General features: G+C 34.7%; 1 protein-coding gene across 15 annotated transcripts in view; it reads left to right on the top strand.

Moving 5' to 3' along the window:
• The window catches only part of ZC3H11D (zinc finger CCCH-type containing 11D), a 31,128-nt gene extending 8,161 nt beyond the window's left edge, over positions 1 to 22,967 (top strand). The window contains exons 3-13 of one of the 15 annotated variants that reach the window (XM_087968060.1): positions 2,000 to 2,119; positions 5,596 to 5,719; positions 11,993 to 12,151; positions 13,583 to 13,660; positions 13,762 to 13,872; positions 14,918 to 15,028; positions 16,481 to 16,588; positions 18,511 to 18,618; positions 18,929 to 19,132; positions 22,169 to 22,258; positions 22,734 to 22,967. In XM_087968060.1, the coding sequence (XP_087824186.1) occupies positions 2,000 to 2,119; positions 5,596 to 5,719; positions 11,993 to 12,151; positions 13,583 to 13,660; positions 13,762 to 13,872; positions 14,918 to 15,028; positions 16,481 to 16,588; positions 18,511 to 18,618; positions 18,929 to 19,132; positions 22,169 to 22,258; positions 22,734 to 22,759 (1,239 nt within the window). In that variant the 3' untranslated portion in view covers positions 22,760 to 22,967. Of the gene's footprint in view, positions 1 to 1,999; positions 2,120 to 5,595; positions 5,720 to 11,992; positions 12,152 to 13,582; positions 13,661 to 13,761; positions 13,873 to 14,917; positions 15,029 to 16,480; positions 16,589 to 18,510; positions 18,619 to 18,928; positions 19,133 to 19,230; positions 20,709 to 22,168; positions 22,270 to 22,733 lie in introns of those variants that run through there. The other 14 variants (XM_087968057.1, XM_087968064.1, XM_087968059.1 and 11 more) reach the window with 14 other exon arrangements.
• Positions 22,968 to 24,202: the final 1,235 nt, after the last annotated feature.

Here is a 24,202-nt window from a genome sequence, read left to right as displayed (position 1 = left end):
ATATATTAATTATTTTCAATATAAGTGGTCTCTCTTGATTGTTTTGAACATCGGATAATTTTCTGGCTTATATACATAAGTAGGGTAACAAAGGTAAGAGTGGGGTACGATTGGTAGTAAAAAAGAAATAAAGTAGAAAAATACTGATAAATGTTTCAGGAATATAAAATTTAATATCTTTTAGGGAGAGGTTTAGTAATCAGATTTATCCTAGTACTTATCGAAGATGTGAAAATGCAGCATTCAAATTGGATTACAAGAAAGCAAAAATTGTTATCTGATATGGGAAAAGATTGCTGTCATTTTGGGAAACAGTGATAACATTATTTAAAGAATCAGAAGCCTGTGCTTTCAATTGCTATCCTTGGTTATCTTTTTGATACTCCCAGGAACATCCAGTTTGAACCATTCAAAAGAAATCCCCAATTACAGGGAAGCCGTTTTCCATTAGTAGTTCTCACTGTGTAACAAACTTTCCTGGAAAATTAACAAGTGTCAGCAAAAATAATATATAGTGTTTTCTTAACAGATCTCTCTAGTGCAAAAATCATACTCTGCATGAAGGACCCCTCATACTCTCTATTTTATTTATTTGTTTGTTTGTTTATTTCCTGCCTTTATTATTTTGATAAATAGTTTAAGGTAGTTAACACTCCTTCTTTTATTTTCCCACAACAACAACCCCATGGAGTTGAGAGAGGCAGTGACTGGCCAAAAGTCACTCAGACAGCTTTCAATGCCTAAGACAGGACTAGAATTTGGTCTTCTGGTTTCTAACCTGATATCTTACCCATTAGACCAAACTCTCCATTTATCCATTTATAGTGCTCACGAAGATAGATTATCTGTTTCAGAAGAAAGATCTGGATGTAATATCTTTAAAAGGGGTATTAAACAATGTTCAATGTTGAAATGTCTTTGAATATTAGCAGCTCGGGTTGGTAGTTATGTTGGTTTGAGTTCTGAGCTTGGTGATTTGGTTGCAAATGTAACTTTCGTCCCCATTTGAGGAGACATCCTTGTCTGGGGGTGTACTGGCCTTAAAATGACCAGGATTCAGAAAGTTATTTAAAGGCCAGTACTTTCCCAGACAAGCACAATCCAAAATGCATTGAAGATTTCTCCTCGAATAGGTACGAAACGTTTGCAACCAAATCGCCAAGCTTGGAGCTCAAGCCAACAACATAATGCTCAAAGTTTCCTGATTGTGGTTGCTGATCCAAAAAATTCTCATACCCAATTCTTCAATTGTCTTCTGAAATCATATCACCATGTTGATATTTCTATGTTCTTCTCTCCACTTCTAAATTTGGAGTGTGAGGAGATGATTTTGTGCTTGGGCCTAGATTCCTAAATAAATTTTCTACTTATTTGCTTACTTTGAAATACAATATCTATGGCATGCTACAGTGTATAGCAATAACATACCTCATTTGTTAATGATGTTTAGTGTATCTTCTAGTTATTATCCATCATGGAACTTCTGGTTACTACTTAATTTTATTCAGTTCACTTGAGTGAAAATCGTATAGTAGCTGAACTTACTTGACAATATATAAATTAATTTGTAGATTCTCTGGGGTTTTTGTTTATATTTTTGCAGGAGTAACAAAATTACAATGCCAAACTATAATAAATTGATAGGCTAAGGTTTACTCAGACTTTACACCTGACATTTTTATCTTTCCTGCTTTCTAAAATTGGATGGATATGATTGGAGAAACATCTTGCATAATGATTATTGATTGCCCTGCTTGATTCAAATCCAGTATTTTCCAACACTAAATCAACTCTTTAGTTCCACAAGTATTAGAATGGATTTTTGTATGTGAGAAGTATTAGTTCTGCTGGCTTTTTTCTGTTTTTCTGGTCTTCTGTTTGACTGTTATTTTAAAGAGTTGTTTCAGTAATTTTATAACCTGAAAAATTATTTAAAATATTTAAATAGAGGAAATGTTATGTAGCCAAGTTTTCAAACCTATCTTTTTTCTATATCCAGGGATCAAAGTGCAGATTCCGTCACTGTGAAAAAGCCATTGGCAGTGATATTGTGTGCTCATTATGGAGAGAGGGAAAATGTTCCCATCAACTTTGCAAATTTAGACATATGGAAATACAGGTAGAAATAACAAGCTTTTGAAGTGGTCTCTATTATAAGAATTCACCACCTGTTTTTAACCTCTGCTATCGTTACTGAAAATATGTCATGTTAGTTTCACATCTCTTCTATTTTCTTCCATTAAAATCTCTTCTTTTGGGATATGATATCTTACTTTCACATTTAAGAAGTAGAGTGTTCTTCTGACATCCAGTCACATAATTTTATCAGCTAAAGATTTGTATTCATTCACACTTTACGCTAAGTTTAGAAAACCAACAAAAAACACTGAATTTTAAGTAACTCTGAATCTGTACTTTAATTGGATTTCTGTTCTCATAATCTGTTCTGCTCAGAATGATAGAAGTTTTTACAGTTAGTCCTCAATTTATGATTATAATTGAACCCACAATTATGATTATGAGTTGTGATAGTGATTAAGTAGGTCATCACATGACCACCAAATTTTATGGCCTTTTTTGCCTTAATCGTTAAGCGGGTGTAATGGTGCCATGGTCATTAAGTGAACCCATTGATTGCAGTGGAGAAGTTTTTGATGGAAACTAGAAGTAAACTTTGGTTTCCAACAAAAATGTTGTAAATCATGATCACATGGACGATGGGATGTTGCCAACAGCCATAAATGCAGGCCAATTGCCAAGCGCCCAAAATTCAGTCATGTGACTGTAAGGGGCATCCATTGTAAGCATTGTAAGCGGAAAAACAAATCTGGTCACGTTGCCAACTTCAAAAGCCAATACAAAAATTTATGCCACCAGATAAAGACTGAATGCACCAATTATCACATTAAACAAGAGGAAAATTCACCCGCGCTTTTTACAACTTTGTAAACAACAAACTAAAAGACTCAAGGTCCATCCCACCCCTGATAGGACCTAATGGTAAAGACTGCAACGATGACACCATTAAAGCCAACCTCTTTAACACATTCTTTGGCTCAGTATTTGTAAAAAGCAATGGATCATGCCCAGTATTTCCTAGCCAAACCACAGAAAACTACAATGATCTAATACATATCGATTTTATAGAAGACAATGTTGAAAAAGCACTACGCAATCTAAAATCATCTCTATCTATTGGACCGTATGGAATATGTGCCTACTTCTTAAAAAAGCTATCCATTGCCATAGCAGAACCTCTAAGCATAATCTTTGAAAAATCTTTCAGGACCAGCTCCTTGCCTAACCTATGGTCACAAGCCACAGTCATCCCCATCTTCAAAAAGGGAGACCCCAGTCTAGTTGAAAATTACAGACCAATCTCCTTATGCTGCATCACCTGTAAAGTCATGGAATCAATTATTAACCAATCCATTATCCTCCACTTAGAGACAAACAACCTACTCTCCAATAAACAATTTGGTTTCAGAAAAAAACTATCCTGTAATCTGCAACTCTTACACTGCAAAAACATATGGACTACACAACTCGATCAGGGCAAAACAATAGACGCAATCTACATAGACTTCTGTAAAGCCTTTGATTCAGTGGTACACGACAAACTACTCCTAAAACTAAAATCTTATGGTATCTCTAGACAACTGCATAACTGAATAGAAGCATTCCTGTCAAACAGACAACAAATGGTCAAAATTGGAGCATCCTATCAAATTCTGTACCTGTCAATAGTGGTGTCCCCCAAGGCAGTGTTCTAGGACCAACTCTCTTCATATTCTACATAAATGACTTCTGTGATCATATTAAGAGCAACTCTTCGCTGATGATGAGTTATTGAGTTATATGAGTTATGAGTTATTGAGTTATATGAGTTATGAGCTATTCAATATCACAGACAATACTGCTACCCTACAAAAAGATCTTGACTATGTATCAGAATGGTCAAACAAATGGCAACTTCAAATCTCAACAAATAAATCCTCTGTCTAACATACTGGCAAAAAAAATCAGAAAATAAACTACAAGCTGAATAGTCATGACCTTGTTGATGATCCAAGCTCTGTAAAGGACCTTGGAATATTCATCTCTAATGATCTAAGTGCTAGAGTCCACTGTAACTACATAGCCAAAAAGGCATTAAGAGTTGTTAACCTAATCCTACGTAGCTTTTTCTCTGGTAATATCACACTACTAACTAGAGCATACAAAACATTTGCTAGACCAATACTCGAATACAGCTCAACAGTCTGGAACCCACATTACGTATCTGATATTAGCACAGTTGAGAAAGTCCAGAAATATTTCACAAGAAGAGTTCTCCACTCTTCTACTCGTTGTAGAATACCTTATGCCACCAGACTTGAAATTCTAGACCTAGAAAACCTTGAATTACGCCTCTTCGGTCTGATCTAAGTATGGTATATAAAATCATACATTGCAATGACTTACCTGTCAATGAATACTTCAGCTTCAACTATAACAACAGAAGAGCACACAATAGATACAAACTCAAGGTTAACTGCACCAAACTTGATTGTAGGAAATACGACCAGCAACAGTGTGGTCAATGTCTGGAATACTCTACCTGACTCTGTGGTTTCTTCCCCAAACCCCCAAAACTTTAACCTTAGACTGTCTACTATTGACCTCACCCCTTTCTTAAGAGGTCTGTAGGGGGTGTGCATAAGCACACCAACGTGTCTACCATCCCTGTCCTATTGTTTCTTTTATTTTTCTTATATGTACCCATTTTATGTATTCATAACTATGTATATACTTGTACCTATTATCTTGTAAGCAATTGACCAATCAAAATAAATAAAATAAATAAATGAATCCAGATCATAAGTAGCTTTGGGGTGTGTCACTGTGGTTTCATATTGAGCTAAGATTGAAGTGATGCCAAGAAACAAAATGAACTATCTTCTGCCTTATTAAATTTAATGCCAAATTGTTCTTTAACTTCTGGCTTTTACTTACTTCTGGCTTATACTTACTATACTTCTGTAAATTCTGGCTTATACTTACTGCGGTTCCAAGGATATTAGGAAAAATAGTTTCTTTCCAGATGCTTTATATAGTTGTGACGCAACTATATTAATGGAAGAATAGGCACTAGTATTGTTTTCCTATTTTAAAATTTTCATTAATAACAGCCAGTGCTACAAAAAGAAGGTTCTATAGCAGTAATCACTGTTTGGACCAAAGCTGTTCTTTAAAGTGAAACATTTTTGGATGTGGTGAAATTTTAATATGTAATTTAGTGTGAAATATAAAACAGGCTTTCCCCACAGAGAAGAATTTTTATGCAGGACTGTAATAAACAGGAATCCTAATTGATGTTTGATACCAATTTGATGCCAATCAGTTAAATTTTGAATTTCAAAATTAAATTTTGAAAGTAGTCCAAACAATTTCAGCAAGGTCACATAGTCAATAGCAGTGGGGTTTATTGCAAAGCCCTTTTTGAGTGCTTTGTTCTATTTCTATTCATAGTTTAGATTATAAATTGCAGAATTTAATTCCTGACAATTTCTATTAAATCATTAAATATGAAACCACCCATGCTTTCTTCTATAGCAAAAATACAACAGCATCTCATGCTTCTGGGAAACACAGCCTTTAGGCTGTGTGAGGATCAGTTGTGTCTTCCATCACAGGAAACCTCGTAATATCAATGGACTTTTTTTGCCCCCTAGTAATGGTGAGTATCTTTTCCATATTCTAGTAACTGAAATAAAGTCAATTACGTATGTTTCACTTCTGTTATCATTGATGAGCAACATACTAGAAATTAGTTTTAGATATTGAGTTAGATATCTGATTAGAATGGGGCCTATCTTTGTTTTCAATGCTATTTTCACAGCAGATTATTATAATTAATAATTTATCCAGTGCAATTATATAATTAGTTTCTTATTTCTATTTCCCTTATAGCTGTTAATAATTTTGCAGATAACAATATTAAAGTTAATGGGAACCTATCTATCCATCCATCCATCCATCCATCCATCCATCCATCCATGAATTTATTTGGCCACCTAACAGCAGTTAAAAACACCACAAAGCACATAAAAGTAGAATAATAAATGTATATCCAGCACCTAAGGTAAAAAACAACCCAACCACAACAGATCAAGAGAATCATTGCATGGGTTCTGTATGTATGTATATATGTATGCATGCATGTATGTGTGTGTGTGTGTGTGTGTGTGCATCCCCAAGTTCAGTGACACAATTATGTCTTTAAGCCATTACAGAAAGCCAGCATGGTCTGTGTCAATCTAATATTCTTAGTAGAGAGGTTCAGAATTGCTTTTGTGATGTGCCCCTTCTGTCAGAGACGAAATAATGAGCCAATTAAATGACCCAAAGCAAGATAGTTCTGATGTCCACCAGTACTGATTGGGTTCCTATCACTTTTCTGTTTTGCTGCCTCTTTTGACATTAGCATTTTTGTTGCTCTGCACCACGTTTTATAAGAAAAGTGATTTGCTTGTACTGGTGGAAATCGGTAGCTGTGCTTTGATCAGTAGCTAATTGGTATTTTACTGTTGTTCGGCAGTGAAATTGTTTCAAGGATCATTGCTACCTCCTCCCTCCAGGGAACAAAGTTAACAGTAATATGGTCTTCATTTGGTTCTCCTGGTATATTTTGGCATTGAAATCTACCTCCATATATAGTGTTGAGCTTGGACTGTGTCTCCATGGGATGCCAGTTTTGTGATGAAGGTGATCAAGGTAGTCTGTTTTTTGTTTGTTTTAACTCCAGAAAGAAACTTCTCCTAGAAAAATTCTCTTAGGTATCTTCTGAATTGTCACAGGTTTGTGCAGATTGGTGAGTGAAATTAGGTGAGGGCTACATCTAGACAAACACATTCAATGGTTAGAATAGACTACATGATACAAGTTTCAACTTCAATTCACATTCATCTAAGCAAAATTGAGCTTCCTTGATTGAATGGGGGTCTTGTGCATCTTACTCTCTAAACTCGGACACATTTATAAAGCTTCAAATTCCTCTGAAATCTCTGGAATTTCTGCAAGGTTATGTTTAGCTCCCAAGAGACACTTTTTTTAACATTTGCCATTCTTTTGTGAGTGTACTTGATGTAATTTACACTGTCCTTTTATACAGAGGAATTAAGTTTGGGAGTTTTGATATTTATAAAAAAGGGTAAATACTAATTGGCTTCACTGTCATTTTGTTGCTGCTACTGATATTTTAAAACCAATGCTTCTCAAACCTGAATAAATTACCCAAAATTGGGGGAAAGTGTTTTTTCTTTGGGTAGTGACACCCACAAACCCATTACCCATCACTACAGAGACATATAATTGATGTAAAGATTGCCACGTATGCTAAAATATATTTGAAAATCTCTAAAGTATTCCTATCAAGAGGGAAATCAATGAAATTAGCAATTGCAATTTGTTCAAATGACATAAATATCGTTCAGTGGACATTGTTTGTATAATGCAGGCTGTCCTCAGTTTATGACTATTTGTTCTATGACTGAAGTAATAATAGTACTGAAGGGAGCAATTATGACAGGTCCTCAAAGTTCAGTAAGACTTTCTGATAAGCGATTTTGAGTAATGAAGGAAAAAAAGTTTGAGAAGCACTTCTTTGGTTCATACCCATCAGCCAGGGTTCTAGGATGCTTAAACTAGTTTTGCCTGCTCTGGTACAGTTCTCCAAACTTTTATGGAGAAAAACAGTTTTTATATTCCAAGAAAAAGATTTTCTTGTTGAATTAGGTTGTCTGAAACAGTATTTTTTATATTCTGTAATATCTGGCTAAAATAAGTTTTGCAAAGATACATTAAGTATTCAGCACTCTTTTCTGGATAATATTCAGAAAAAGTGGGGATGAGAGGCAATATGAATAACTGATATACTGCATAATGCAGAAACGTCTTGTTTGCTTTTTAAAAAATGGTATAGATGTTTATAAAATGGTGAAAAGATAAATGGTGCATTTTATGGCAAAACTAAAAATATGGTTCCAATATAATGTTATTTTCTGTATGGAAAAATACATGTGGAAAAAGTTTTGCTTTAATAATAAAAGACAATTGAATATTACAAGAAAGTTCACATATGGAATATGTCATATATATACCTCTTCTGCAAATTGTATGAGGGGTGTGTTTTTTTTACTGTTATTCCCAATAGAATCTATATAAATTGTGTTTTAGAAAGAAAAGTAATTTCCTCCATACTAGTTTTAGGAAAATGGTAGAGAAGAAAATGCCTTGCCTAAATAAAGCATATTAAGATTACAGTAAAGTTGTAGAAGCTTAAGAAAAGGGAAACATTTAATTGTGTGCAAACATTTCAGGAAACTGATCACAAAAAGAGTTCCGTATTTATTTGATGAGAAGAGTCTCATGTTTTGATTAGGGAGAGGGGGGTCACGTTCTCTTCCCTGGGAATAAGAGTTCCCTTCTAAGGATGTACTTGCAGGTTAACTTAGTAAGAATATGGGACTTTAGGTCTAGTGTTGCAATTCTTTCCCTTTATGCCTTCTTTATGCCTCATTTCCACAGTTTAGTTCCTACCCGTAGTTTAGTTTCCATCTTTAGTTTCCCACTTGATCAGAGGTGTGAAACTCAATTTCATTGAGGGCCGCATCAGGGTTGTGTTTGATCTTGGGGGGCTGGAGTGGGTGTGGCCAGATCAACTTCACTTGTGCAATCATATGCCACTTCCCTTGTGTGATCAAATGCCAGTAATTTGTTTTTCTAGCACTCTGCCAGCAAATGGAGCCCAGGAGGGCTGCGCGCCTTCACTGTTTCCTGGGCGGCTCCGTGGGCCAGATCTAAACAACCTGCGGGCCAAATCCAGTCCATGGGCCTTGAGTTTGACACCCCTGCACTAGATGTAGTCCTTGACTTACAACCATTCATTTACTGGCTGTTTTAAGTTACAATTGAAAAAAATTGACTTATAACTGTTTGTCACAACCATTGCAGCATCTCCATAGTCATGTAATAAGAATGTGGAAGCTTGGCAACAGGTTCATATTTATAATTATTTATAATGGTTGCAATGTCCTGCATATGACCATGGGGTCACCTTTTGTGACAGAATCAAAATCAATGGGGAAGCCAGATTCACTTAACAACCATGTACTAACTTAACAACTGTAGTATATCACATAACAACTCTGGCAAGAAAGGTCATAAAAACTTAAGAACTGTCTCATTTCACAACAAAAAATGTGGGCTCAATTGTCAAGGACTTTCTCTCATACCACTTCTCATACTCCTTTCTCTCATACCACCTACATCTTGGTTCTTTTGTCCTCATCATCTTCCATATGTTTCTTTTTTTGTTTTGTCTCTTCTCAAAAGAAGGAATTCAAGTTTGTGTGATTCTGTGGGTGATCATGTTTTGTGTATGTAAAAAGAGGCTTACATGAAGATGGGAAATCAATTAATTTTGAAGATATACTTTATGCAATATATTTTAATTATTGGTTATTTTTTTGGTTCTAGTGCTGCTCTTTTTTTGCTATGGGACTGCTCTTTTTACAGAGATCTTTTTCTGCTATTCTGGTTTTAACTCATTGTATGTTTTCCTTTTTTCTTTTTGGCTCTGGTAGTTTACTTTTGAACCACCAAGTGTCATTGGGAGTCCAGCAGGTTACAAATTCAATAAATAATAAGTTGTCAGATTTATGGAATGGCCTATAATATTAGAGGTCATTACGATGGTGATGAAAAAATAACTTTGTGACCAACGACAGCAGCGTTCTCTCTTTCTCTCTCTCTGTTATGTGTTTGTTATTAAAGTCAGTTTATTTTATTTACTTATTTAATTTGTATAGTTGCCCATCTCAACTCTGGGCAGACATGCCTTGTCCTACACAATCAGTATACATTGTCCTGTGCCTGTCCGTTTTTTTCTTTCTCCCCCCCCCTACCCTTTTTGCCTTCCTCCTCACAGAGTGAATAGATTGCCTAAACAAGCAATCTCTTCTTCAGATGCTTTTCTCCACACTACAGTGTATCCCTAAAAGTGCTAACCACAAGTTAACAAGCCTTAATAAGTTGATTAGAACCCTCAGGTTGGCTGGCCCTGTTGCCTGACAATGAGAAGACCCTAATCAGATTCACACTAAAGGCTGTTCTTTGCTTCCTAAGCAGCTCCCAGCTTACATCCACAGGTGGGCTAGGCAAACAGTGCATTCCTTTTCATATACTGTATTTTTCGCACTATAAGACGCACCTGACCTACGTTTAAAAGAGGAAAACAAGAAAAAATATTCTGAACTGGAGCCTGAGAGGACCATAGATAGGTGTCCTCTCATGTGCCACCTCTGCCTGTTGACTCCTACACTGCGGAAAAGAGACAGGTAATGACAACGACAGAAGAGGTGGGGTTCAGCACTGTAAAAGGACCCCGCCGCCACTGCCCAGCTACTATTCACCAAAAGGACTGGCACTGTGATACAATATTCCTTCCATAAGACACACAGACATTTTCACCCACTTTTTTTGGGGGGGGGAGTGTATCTTATGGAGCGAAAAATATATTCCCTAATGTATGCCTGCTTATCCTCTTGCAATTCCTTCCTCTCCAATGAATGTATTTTTTTAAAAAAAATTCTCTTCTTGCTAATTATCCCAGTATTGAGCTTAATATCCCAATGGACAAGAGAGTTGGGAACAGAATTTGCCCTTTTACCTGGCTTCATCATGAATCGTGTTCTAGAAAACTTCTCTACCAATTGGGCTCACTTAATTGTTTGGGAGTATATTCTTCTGACACTGTAAAGCAAAGGAAAGCCAGTGTAAACACAATTACAGTCACATGTTTTTTACTTAGTGATTACTTCTCTTAATAATTGAATTGCTGTAACCAACTGTGGTTGCTGAACAAGGACTACCCATACAAATCATGTAATTATTATATTTTGTGCTACCACAATCATTTTATTGTATTCTGTCTGCATATATATCTGTTTTTGTCTGTCTGTATCTGGACTCCAAAGAAAAATCAGAATTGGAGGTAATTAAAGCTTGGATGGTTGATTATAGGGAAATTATAGGGTTGAATGGGAAATTGAAAAATACCTCAAGAAGACAAGGACAACCCAGGAGCTGAGCTGCATTCAAAGGTGTTTTTACATTTTACATTATGTTCATGAGTATGTAACTTGAAGATTGCTTTTAGCTAAAACTAGGAATTCTAAATTTATAAATGAAGAATCTGGGCATTGCGCAAGATTTTTACATGTATGGGTGAGTTTGGTTTACTCCTTTTTATGGGGTTGAGGATCATCTTAAATTCAGGACTGTTTTCATTTCAGGCAAATAAATAAATGGCCACTATGGCAATAGATCCTTCTCTCATTACAATATTAATAATATGGCTTTGTTCATTTAATTGGGGGCTTTATCATGAATATAGTCATTACAAATGATGAACCATAGAATATGGATTATGATTAGTCAGAATATAGTTGAAAACCAATGCTTAGCATGATATGGGATCTTTTCTTTAATATTGCTCTTTTGTAATATGTGATTACTTTTGTATACTTTGGGGAGTGAATAGCATAAAAAAAACATTTTCTTCAAGGCATCTTTTCTTTCAGGGTTAATGTATATTTTATTTCCTTTGCTGTTGCCATAAACAAATGACATAATACATTTCACTGAAGCCAGTTAGAGTAATATATATTAACTGGAACACTTAAAGAACCAAGGTTGAAATTTTACCTGTACTTAACAGAAAGTTATTCCAATTGAACATGTAAGAATTTTATCCTATGTCATTGTGAATAGGATTTCATTCTATTAAGTCAATTGATTTATTTATTTGGTTAGTGGTTCAGGTAATAATATACATCCTAAATATAATTATTAAACTTTGTTTTGGCTTTTATGAGTGAGTTAAGTCTGTTAAACTCTTCAAAGTCTCAATTCAAAAGCTTTATACTGAATTTAAAGTTACTTCCGATAGATTCTACATTGCAAGGGGAAGTTCAGGAAGGAATTTTGCATGCTGCTCAAAATCAAGATTCCACAAAAGGTCAGGAGAATACATTAAGGCCTATTCATCCTCCACTTATTATTACTATCAATCTTGAGGAGGAAGAAGAGGAAGAACAAGAAGAAAAATGTAAATATTTTTCAATTTTTTTTTCATGTTTGTCTACATACTATCTTTTAGAAAGAGATGAAAACTAAATCCCAACATGACTATTCTTGCCATTCTTTTTCTTTGCTTACCTATATACATCTAAAATATTGCCTAATATTAAATTTGGAGACATAGTTAAAAAAGGGAGATGAATGCGTTGCTGGCTGACGAATTCTGGGAATTGAAGTCCATAAGTCTTAAAGTTGCCAAGGTTGGAGACTCCTGCTCTGAAGGGTTGCATTTTCTATTATTATTGTTTTATATTTTGTGAGTGGCACGGTGGCCTAGAGGTGAAGCTCTCACCTCACAATCAGGAGGCTGTGAGTTCAGTGTAGTGGCAGATATTTCTTTCTCTGGGCGAAATGAATAATTGTCTGCTATGAACTCCACATGGGAAGGAAGGACATCTGGCCAGTAAATGCTCAGCTCCATTCAGTCACCCTGACTCTGATACAAGGGACTAAAAGGCCATTAATTTTTTTTAAATATATTTTGTCCATAGTCTCAGGAAAATTCATCCTTTTTTTTTTACTTTGAACTTTCTTTTGTCATCTTGCATGTGTGCACGACCCCCGCATATGCGCACGTGACCCCTGCTTGTGTGAACTGCCCCCTGCGTGTGCGCAGCAGAGACGCAAAGACCAGCTAGCCAGTGGGAGGTGCGTGTGCCCATGTGTGTTGGACCAGAGCTGGGGCAACAGCTCACATACCCAGAGAAAGGGCTCTGCATGCCACCTCTGGCACATGTGTCATAGGTTCACCATCACGGATATAAAGTATAGATTCTAGAATTCTTTCCGAGTTCTTCTCAGCAATCGCCATTAAAAAGATTTGTGTTTTTCCATGTAACAAAATAACATGGTGCATGCATGTGCTTTTACTTTCCACTTGGGTGATGCCTTTGTGTCAATGTGTGCACTGGAAAGCTTAGGGCCAGTTGCATACAATCTGTCTTGGGACTCAGAGAGAATGGGGCCTAGAAGGGAACAATTACTAACATTCCAGCAAATGTGCATCTCCTTCTCCATAGGAGATTTTTCTCACTTGAGGGATTTTTTCCTGGAATATTTTTCTTTGCAACTTTGGCCAGACGTGGCTCTTTTTTCGAACTCATAAACTCAGTACTTGCCCCACAGCAAAATGTCCTCTTTACATATTTTTTGTAAGGATATTTTGAGCCTCTTTACATATTTTTTTCCTATGCCCAATTGGGAAGGGAAAGAATGAAAGTGGAGAATAGGCGTTCTTTAGAAAAAATAATCTAGCTTTTCCTTTTAAAACTATTCAGTCAGTAAAAGAAAGATTTTGTTTTGTATTATAAATGTAAATGCAATTCAGATTTGCTTTATATGGCAAGGAAAAGGCCTGGGAAGAATTTTATTAGAAATAACTTAAAATTGTTCCATACAGATGCATCTTATTTATTGTCAAAGACACCAGAAGATATAGAAGAAGAAAAGGCAATAAAGGAAATGTGCTATAAATCTGGTAAGAATCTTATTGTTATATCAACTGAGAACGTTGGTGCATTTTTTAAGATGATATAACAATAGCAATTCTTTTCTTTTGTCTGTTTGTGGATAAAACAGGAGAATATTATAGAATTCAGACTTCTCAGGAAAATAATTTAACAAAAAATTCTTCAGTGCTGGAGAATGAGCTCATTAAACCTATGGAAACATGCAGAGAATTACAAGAAGGCAAGGAATAGAACAGTTGAAGTTTTTAATTTTGGATCTTAAATGTTGTTTTATCTTTTTAAAGATAAGAAATATTCATTGTTAAAAATCTACATTAACATATTGTTTAGATGTAGACTCCAGGAAGAAGCCCAAGTTCAATCTCTGGACTTGCCAACTAAAAGTACCAATTAACAGATGCGACAATGGGAAATTTGCCAATTATCTGAGTAGAAACCTGTCAAGTATAAAACCTGGTGCTAGTCAGAGTTGAAAATATTGGGTTATGCCAAGAGTGTAGCTTATTTCAGCTTAAGGGCTGCAACAGGCTTTGCTTACTATGTTGTTTCAAAATAAATGGATAATGCCCAAAATTGACTGATTTTCTGGGAAGAGACTGGGGATTTGAAAGATGGTTCTGAGCCTCCTGTCTATTAGGCTTGGGGCCTTCTGATTATTGGGTTCTGGAAGCCAGGAAAGGGGATTTGATAGTCAATATGTTTTATTTTTCCAACTCTGAATGACATGAATAAATAATATCTGATGTAAGACAGCTTCCTATGTATCTTTGTATGTAAAAAAGAAATACAGTATAATCTTTTTGTTTCTCCAGTTAAAGTATAACGTTAAAGAATAGTTAGATGGGTTGATGCAAAGTTATATTAGTCCTATTATAATTTAATATGTGACCCTAACTTACTCTAAGTTCAACTGAGCATTATGCAATTAGTTATGTGTAGAAATGTGCTACATGATGGCTTTTTAAAGTATTAAAACACTTTACATTATTATTATGTTCATTTATTTCAGACACTTCAGTCATGGAATTAAGTAAAATATTCATTAGTCATATTTTATTAATTGTTCCTAAGAAAATCCATCTTATTATAGAAAAAAATGATAAGTAGAACTTAGTAATTTCATATTTATGATCCCCATATTGCCAATAGATAGGTGTCTAAAGCTTACAGTAGGTAATGCTATGGTAATAGCTGTCCATCCAAAAAAAATGTTCCTATTACATGCAGTTTAATCACTTCACAGATTTTCTCTCTCAACATTCTAGGTGATGGTGTTGCAGTTCCATCAAAGTTTAACATTATAGAAAGACAAACAAAAATAACAGCCTCAGTGGACAGTTGCTCTAAATCTGAACTTAGTGCCTTTGAAAATGGAGGTAATTATTTAAAATACAATTTCTACATTTAAATTCTTATAACTGACAATGAAATAAGTGTGCAGCAACCTGCATTCAGATACACACACATATTCACACACATACACAAACTACCCAGTTTGCAGAAACTCTGCTCAATCTTCTTTCATTTTCTAATTTAATGAAGCAATGCTATCTGTCTTTATTTAATTTTATTTAAAGAAGCTTTGGGATTGTTTGCAAGCTACATTTACCTTCTCTTCTCAGGCTGTAATTTTTGCATCCTTTCTCAATTGAAACCACCAACAATAGAGACAAAGAGAGGGAGAAGGAAAGGGAGAAAGACTTGGGATTTGAATCAACATATTACAAAATCACCCACACTGTTGTTCCTGAATATATGCGGCAGGTTTCAGAACAAAAGAAAAGAATTCTCCATCGGAACAAGCAAGATAATATTGGGTGGCAGGTTGGGGAAAGCTGCTGAATGGACCTTTGAGAAATAAGAGCCCTCAGCAAGGATATTGGTGTAATCATCTGTAAGAAAAAAAGAATATGGATGTGAAGAGTTCAGTTATTTCAATTATTTCCAAGCAACTAAGTTCTCATGTGCTTTGTAAAGAATCAGTTCAGAACAATACAGTTCTAAAAGAAACTCTAGCTCCTTTCAGGTGCAATGCCCCAAATGTCTTAATATGTGAGCACTCCTGATAAGCCTCATATCATTTTTTGTTCTTGCTTTTGGATGTCAGAACTTTGTAAACATTCACTGTAGTTATTTGTAAAGAGAAAACTACATAAAATATACAACTGTATGTACATAGGCTTCCTTATAAGCCAAGTTTCTGCTTTATTAGGACAACTTTCTGTTGTTATTCTTATTATGATGATTAGATTTACATCCTCCTTTATTTCTGTATAACTCAAGGTAGTGTACATCATGTTCCCATGACTTATTTTACCTCTTCCCCCCCAAATACCCCATTGTGAGGTGGGTTATTTCCTCCCTAAAGGCAATTCTTCTGAATGGACAATTGCAGGGAAGAAGTGGCATGGTTTGAGTGGGCATTTTAAGTGTGATATCAACTGACTATGGCTATTGATTGCAAAATTTTCCAATCTCTTCCTTTCATGTTAGAAGAGACATGTGTTTATAGTTTGTTTAAAATAAGCAGAAGGCCTTTGAAAGGAAACAATAAAACAGGTTTGCAGTATCAGCACAATGATTCAGGCACATGAAAGAGTTATTGCCATTTGGACTTTACATATTGATGCTTATACCATGGAATCACATTTCATTTTGCTAGTTTAAACAACTTTGTTTCATGTGCATATTTTGCCATTCATTGCTTTTCCATTTAAAGGGAAAAGTGCAGACACCTAGAATACTATTTTTTATTTATTTCTTTTGTATGTTTCTTGTTATTGTTTCATTTTCTCTGATAATTATGTGATACATCTGTTTCTCTGCAGGAGGTGATTGTTACTTGTCACAAAGAAATATATTTGTTGAAGGGATACAAAACAAAATGTTCAATGGAGAGAAACAATTTACCATGCTAAAGTGCTTAAACGTTAAAGGTATTCAGAACTCATGCTTCACCCTTCTTTTTCTCAATGGAAAAATAAATATATATGCTGTCTTAAACATTCTGGCAACAGCTTTGGCGAAAATATACCCCAGAAAATTTTTAGAAGTCTTGCAGAATAGGTTACATCCCACTCAAAAGGGTGACTTGAATCATGTATTGCTTAGATGATGCCATAATTGGGGAATCATCTACACATATTCTCATGCTGGTGGCATTGTATCACTGGATAAGGACATAACACTTCAAGGGAAGAAATGCCCTTTCAGAATGGCAAACATTGCTGTATAGTTTTTGAAAAACACCTCTGCACTAATATTGGTTGGGATTTTTGGCATAGTTCCTGGTAGTACTACTATATTTAGTACTGTAGTAGTATGATTAGGTTTAACTACTTATTGTGCCATCAGGTCATCCCCTTAGACTTTCTCAAGGATGATATGTCCCCAACCAGATCTTCCAATTGTGCCTCATCTTAGGAACATTATAGAATAAGTCCCAAATAAGACTAACTTAGCTGTAATACAAATATAAATTCTGTCTTATTCAATTTGCATCATCATTAGCTCACTGTAATCCCTGGCCACTTGTGTGCTAATACTAAGGGAAATGGAAACTGCTGCTGCTTTTGTTTGCTCCAGCCAGTGCTCTTATACTTGGATGAAATATATACAATGCTTTTTAAAAAGTAGCAATTGAACTACTATTATAACAGCAATAGAATGAAAGAGTTCTGAAGATTGATAGTTGGTATATTGTTGAATACTGATTTGAGCAAATGCTTGATTATACTGACTTTTGATGCCTTTGCCTTTTCTGGAAGGAAGCATGTATGCTTATTAACCATCAAGTAGAACAATTAGTGGCTAGATATATTATAGAACACACTGGATATCCTGTTTCTTTTTTATACTTTTGCAGCTATTAGCAATTGTTTGACCTTGCTTCATGGTGATCTGTTTTTGTCAGTTTAAAAATACTTGACTCTGCTAGGGAACTTCTGTATTTGTAGATAAATAAATAAAGCAACAGGCAGTAACGTTGATGCTATAAATATCAGACCATTATATCTGATATTTATATGTGTAAAGCAGTGGTGGTATTCAGCCGGTTCGCCCTGGTTCGGGTGAACTGGCAGCAAGTATTTGGCATGGGCCGCCGAACCAGTAGTAACTTCTGGCTGGCCATGCCCCCGACCCAGTTGCCCGGTTGCTGCTCACTCATATGCCCCGCCTGCCTGACACTAGCCCACCCAGTCACTCCTTAAGGTATTTCTTTTTTCCCCTCCCGACAATCAGCTGTTCCTATGATCAGCTGTGCCGGGGTTCCCCTCGTTTACTTACTGCTTCACCCAGGTGGCTCCCCTGAAGCCCAGGAAGGCAAAAAAAAAAAAGAAAAAACCCTCCACCCGCCCCCTCCATTTTTTGCCTTCCTGGGCCCCAGGGAGCCCCAAAATGAAGCGTGCAAGGAGCTGCGCCCCCTTCTTGAGCCCTAGGGAAGCCTTCTGGGAGCAAAAACGCCCCCCAAGGGGGCTTGCTTGAGGCCCAGAAGGCCCCAAAAACGGGGGGGGGGGAGTTTTGCTGCAAAAAGCAAAAGCAAAAAAAAAGCCATGCCCACAGAACCGGTAGTAAAAAAAATTTAATCCCACAACTGGTTTAAAGATTCTTAAAACTGAATAGAATTCTTGGGTCATGTGCTAACATGGGAACGGAGGCCACAGATCATCCTGATTCAGTGTGTGCTAAGCCAAACTATGACTCCTTTGAGATTTAATAAGTTGCATAAACCTACTAGAATGATTATTCACTAAATCATGTAAAACAATGACTTAGTGGAGTGGATAGATCTGTTTGTTGGCTTCCTTACTAATCATTACTCTAGAACTGAACAACACAATCCTAACATTCTTTTCAGCTACAAGCCATTCAGAAAGCATCAAGAAGCATCATTTTAAAGGAGTCAAGAAAAAGAAATGGCTATCTGAGGAATCAAAAAATCTGCCTGCCCCTTTGACAGCAAAAGGTATTTCAAAGGAACTTTTTGAATTATTCCAAATAGCACAGTCTGCCCTATTTTACCATTTTCCATCATCAGACACACTCTAATAAGTTGGAGCTCTCTATTAGGACCCAGTATTTAATTCATTTTTCAATATGAAAGATGGATAATTTAAAGTCCTCCACAAAGTGCTGGTCTGCTTCCAGTTGGGATGTTCTGGGTTCATGGATGACTAAATTGAAATGGATTTCCCATCTTTGCAATATATGTTGAGCCCTGAGTAGTTTCTTACATGTTGGGTGGGAAATATTGATTGTTTTATTATCTCTTGCAGCAATGCATACTTCAAACTCTAAAAGTAAAGGGAATTTCCAACAAAATGATCAAATCAAGAATGCTGAGAATGCCTCTTATGTTCCTTCTCAGAGAGCCAATGGGAGAAGTATTTCCTTGAGTGCTCCAATGGCTGGAAGGTCACAAAATCTCACCTATGCTAAAACTGGGGTAGCCAAAGAATCCAAAATGAATTTATCTACAGGTGAGCACCTAGCTTCATAAGATCTCTTTCTGATATGGACATCAATTTGTTTCCTAATGAGATGCTATGCTAATTAATTAATATTCTTGTTTCATCAGTAAAGGTTTTTCAATGGTGATGCAGTGTCCTAAAGCTTTCAACATTGCTACTCTGACTACAAGGAAGCTGGTCTTATCTTCTGCCTGTTGTTTTGTACATGAATTTGAAACAATGAGATTTAAATTTTATTAACTGCAAAAATTGCTATTGGAATTAATTTTGAGAAAGATCTATCTAAAATAACAAGTAAATTGTTTTCTTAAATGAATGTGATTCTAGGTTTTATACAATGTCTCTGCAATTATGTTTTTGCAATGAGGAACGAGTTTACAAGAAACTGGTCATTCAAAAAGTCTGCAACAATGTTAATGTTCTATTAAAAATGCCTATGTTAGGTGCTGTTCACTGGAGTATATTTACAAAGAAGGCAAACTGTAGCAGTCATTACTATTTTTTAATATTGTTTATCATTATTTTGAAATCTCACTTTATGTTAATAATATCATTAATTCTGTTTCTTGCTCTAGTTTTTATTATTTGTATCTTAGTATATAACATATTTCCCCCAATCCTTAAGTGTGTTATGTAAATGCAACAATTGTGGTTTGCAAACTATCGTCTATGGCTTAGTCCACAAGCCAGAATTAAATAAATCTGAGGTAATTTAAATAAACTCAGCTGCAAAATTCTTACCTCTTCTTTAGCTCATGTAGGAATGTTCAGTATTACTTTTCATTGCTGTTAATCATCTTTTTTCTAGAAATAAAAAAAAAATACAGGGAAAGTTTCAGTTCAGGTTTATCCCCTCTTGCCTTATTATTAAATATTTATTTTCATAATAAAATTTTAATCATTATTCTGGCATGCTTCTAATCTCCCTGACATTTTGTTACTTCATTCACTGGTTTTATTTTTTTACGTTTTTATCCCCCCCCCCCCACAAAAAAATGATAAATAATGTTTAAAAAGAAAAAAAAATAAGTTGATTGCACAAAGGATTAATAATAGAAGACTAGAAAAATTCAGAGTAATTATAACATACTGTACTGTTGTCACTTTCAGGGGGAAAAATACATTTCCTCTGTATCAGTCCATAACACTAAAATTGGATCTTACTATGAGCTTCAGAGGTTTATATTCTGTAACTCTCAGCAATATCACTTCTTTGAAAAGTGTCTTTCTAAAACATATTGGAGAAGCTGGTAGTTTTACCTTATACAAACTAAAAAAATGCTGTCCATGTTGTTTAAGAAATTTTGATATTTCTAAAAATCATTATTTCACTCTGTTAAATTGGTTGCTTCAAATATTATTAATAAATTTAAAACCAAATTTTTCAGAGGAAGTTATTGATTGTTTAAAGATGATTTCCAAATAGTTTTGTTGCATTCATACTTTATGTCACAATTCTGTTTTAATGTTGTAATTTATATTGCCCTTTTTATTAAATTTAATACTTGTTATTTTGTATATTGAAATGTAACAATTTCTTAATAAACATTTCAATGCAACATTTCAATGCAGCAGATTTATTCTCCTAATATTTTGTGCCCCATCTGATTTATTTGTTGTGCTTTTTGGTTCAATCTTAGTGCAATAGCACAATATGCTTTACAATCATTTTTCATACCTAATGGAATTTATTTATATGCCATATTTTAAATGTGCCTTCCTAAATATTTTTCAAGAAAGCTAATAGTAAAGGCCCTAATAGAGAATTATTACTTGCCATCCTTGAAATCATGGCAATTCCGTGATATTTTGAACACTGTAGTTGGTTTAGGTCATTATTAGGAAAGAAATTCTGATTTGATTTGAACTCTCATGAACAATTGCAGATCTAAAGCACCCTTATTTAAAAATGGAAGAAAAATATTTTTTAAAAAAAATTAAAATGGACAAAAAATATGTTACTCATCTAAATTATTAATGAAACTTTCATGATTTTTAAAAAAAATAAAATGGGCAAAAAATATGCACTTTCACAATTTGGTAAGACTACAAAAAGAATATAAATTGCATAAAACAGCTAGTTAACAACATGTTCATAAAGCTTTTATGTTCTTTGTTTCATCTGGATGCGTAGCAGCCTCTCATCTTCAGTAGATTTGAATAGTTTTTTACAGAAGCTAAATCAGCCATCCAATTTAAACATTTCATAAAATAACTTTGAATAATATAAAGAAATCTGGAGTACTTCCATTTCCTTGTAAGTTTTTTTTTTTTTCATATGTACTTAGTTATTAGTTTGCATTATATCACCTTTTTAATGTACATTCTTGTCTGAATTGTTTATATTTTATTCACGTTTTCTATTTTTTAAAAAACTTTTCATTTATAGCTTTGTAGTATCAAGAAAAAGTATTTTTAAAAAATGATTTGTGCTATAAAATCCAAGTTACTACTAGAGTTTTAAAGCTTAAAATGTTCATCATGTATTTGCTGCCCTCTAAAGATCATCCTGATGTTTCCAGCCCAGATTTGTAAGCCTAAGACAGAAACCAATTAATGTAGGTTTGGAGTTGGGTCAAGTCACTCTCTTTCAATCTATGTCAGGGGTGTCCAACCGTGGCAACTTTAAGACTTGTGGACTTCAACTCCCAGAATTCCTGAACTAACATGACTGGAGGAGGAATTCTGGGAGTTGAAGTCCACAAGTCTTAAAGTTGCCAAGGTTGGACACCCCTGATCTATGTCATACATAATTCTTGTAGAAATAAAAGGGATATATCCATCTATTCCTGAAGAATAGGCAAAATATATATCTAACAAAAATGCATTAAAATAAATGAAATAAGTGCACAAAATTTCTTCAAAAATCTTGTTCACAACTTCAGGTTAAATATAAAATACGTTTCTTGTATAATTAAAGCTATTTTTCATTATGTAATATCAGAAAATGTTATGGTAACAATTCTGGTATATGTGCTTAAGGAGAATGACAGAGTCAAAGTTATAAAAGAGGAAAATTAAAACTTTCTTTCTTTTTCTTTAAAGAGAGGTGTGCTTCAGCATATAATATACCAGCCTGGAGAAAAAGAAGCCCGCATTCTAAAATATATACTAAACCTGAAAAAATGCATTCAGGTATTTATAAGGTGATAGTAGTATACTGCAAGTATTAAAAATGAAGCAATCATGAATATAGAGAGAGATTTTTTTAAGAGATCGAAGTATTTTTTTTCTATTGCTAATGGAAAAGGGGTAAATTTATGAAGTAAAATGCTAAATCTAGCTACAGATCAGTCTTGTCTGTAGTCCTCCTTTATATAAATTAATAATTAAAACTTTATTAAGGTAGAAAGTTATTTACTTTACAAATAAGTGTGGATAATGCAAGTAATACATGAAGTAATGGTCCATTAAGATATGGCAACTTCAAATAATTGCTTTCTTCATGTTCATGAAGCCCCATTTTTAAAATATAGGATGTACTAATAGCTAGGAATCCAAATTATATTATTGATGTCATGATCTGTGGTTTATTGTACAGCACCATGACTCTATAACTTTCAGATTTTATATTATTGGATTTTTAAACTTTCATATGTTTTCATTTCAGAGCCCAGAAGAAATGGAAGTAGATAAAATGGAGGTTAATTTTAAAGAGAGGAAAGAGAGAATAAAGAAATGGTATATTGTTCTTCTATGGTTCGCCATCAAAAGAGGACAAAATATTCAAATTCAAATGATTTGGTTATCAGGAAATCCAACTCGAGATCTAAGGTGACAAAAACATTCTAAAATTCAGGAAGTATATGTGCTAAAACATTTACATTAAAATATGTAAACAAGCCATCTATTTCTGAATCAATTATTTTAATAAGAACCTGGACTGAAATTTTTACTGTTTGGGAGAAAGTATAGGCATGCTTCATAGATACTTTGGATTCCATGTGATAGCAAGCACATCTCTATTGTTCAATAGTCATTTATTTTCCAGGCTTTTGTCAAAATCTGAGCTAATTTGTTGAATAGCAGAGAATACTGGGTTCTTTCCTTTTTGAAAAGCATGCACAAGTGCCCTTAACATTGCCATAAAGGTGGGGGGTATTCTCTCACAAGAAAAAAAACATTTAGGATATTTTGCCTTTTTCAATAGAGATTAGAATGATTTTAATGACAATGGTACTAAAGAGAGGAACACCAGTTTTTTGTTCTTCCATAATGTGGAGCTACTGAAAACACTCTGATGCAAAGATGACTATAGGTTCTACTAATATTTTGTGTTCTTCCAGAGAGTAATCAGTATATATAAATCTGCATATTTAATTCCAACCACATTTACATAAAGATTTTCTGAATACTGTAATTAACTGACAATCTGAAATCAGGAAGGGAAGGAAAACTTTATAACAGGGTTGTCAAACTCACAGCCCACAGGCCAGATGCGTCACACACTGGCCAGGCCCACCCCCAGTTGAGCGAAGGGAAAAAAGTCACGATACATCATGTGATGATAACATGATGCTGTGAGTTTGAAACCACCGTTTTATAAGGATTGACTAAACATACGTTTACATAACGTTCACTCTCTGTGCAAAATGCTTTAATCACCAAATAGTTTCAGATCAGCATCATTTTAATGTGTCTGGAGCTAGAATGTGTCTGGACCTTTTCTTAGAAGTAAAATGCTTGAGACTGGCTGTAATTTCATATACTGATTTCCATATCAAGAGAAGTTTTTGTTTGAAAAAACAAGGGTTGATAATTAAAAGACAGTTAATAACATTCATCTTCATACATTCTATCCATATAGTGGAAAACTGCATTAAAAAAAAGATATAATACTATATTTGTGTCCAAATAACACAACACTTTCAACTGATGCAATACCAATAACAGAGATACAATTTTTGAGAAACACTAAACTAACATGGCAGAAGGAGTGGGGAGAGATGATGTCACCTCTTTAACCAGATCTCTCTTATACACTGTGACACTGTTTTATTCAGGACTATATCTCTGCCATCCTCTATCATATTTTCTGCAGCTGATTTACCACTTTTATTGTCAAAAGATAATCCTTAA

This window comes from Notechis scutatus, chromosome 6 (assembly GCF_049901735.1).
Source record: "Notechis scutatus isolate UNSWTSFEM ecotype Mainland chromosome 6, rNotScu1.2, whole genome shotgun sequence".
NCBI lineage: Eukaryota > Metazoa > Chordata > Lepidosauria > Squamata > Elapidae > Notechis > Notechis scutatus.
This window is presented reverse-complemented; position numbering and strand designations above follow the sequence as displayed.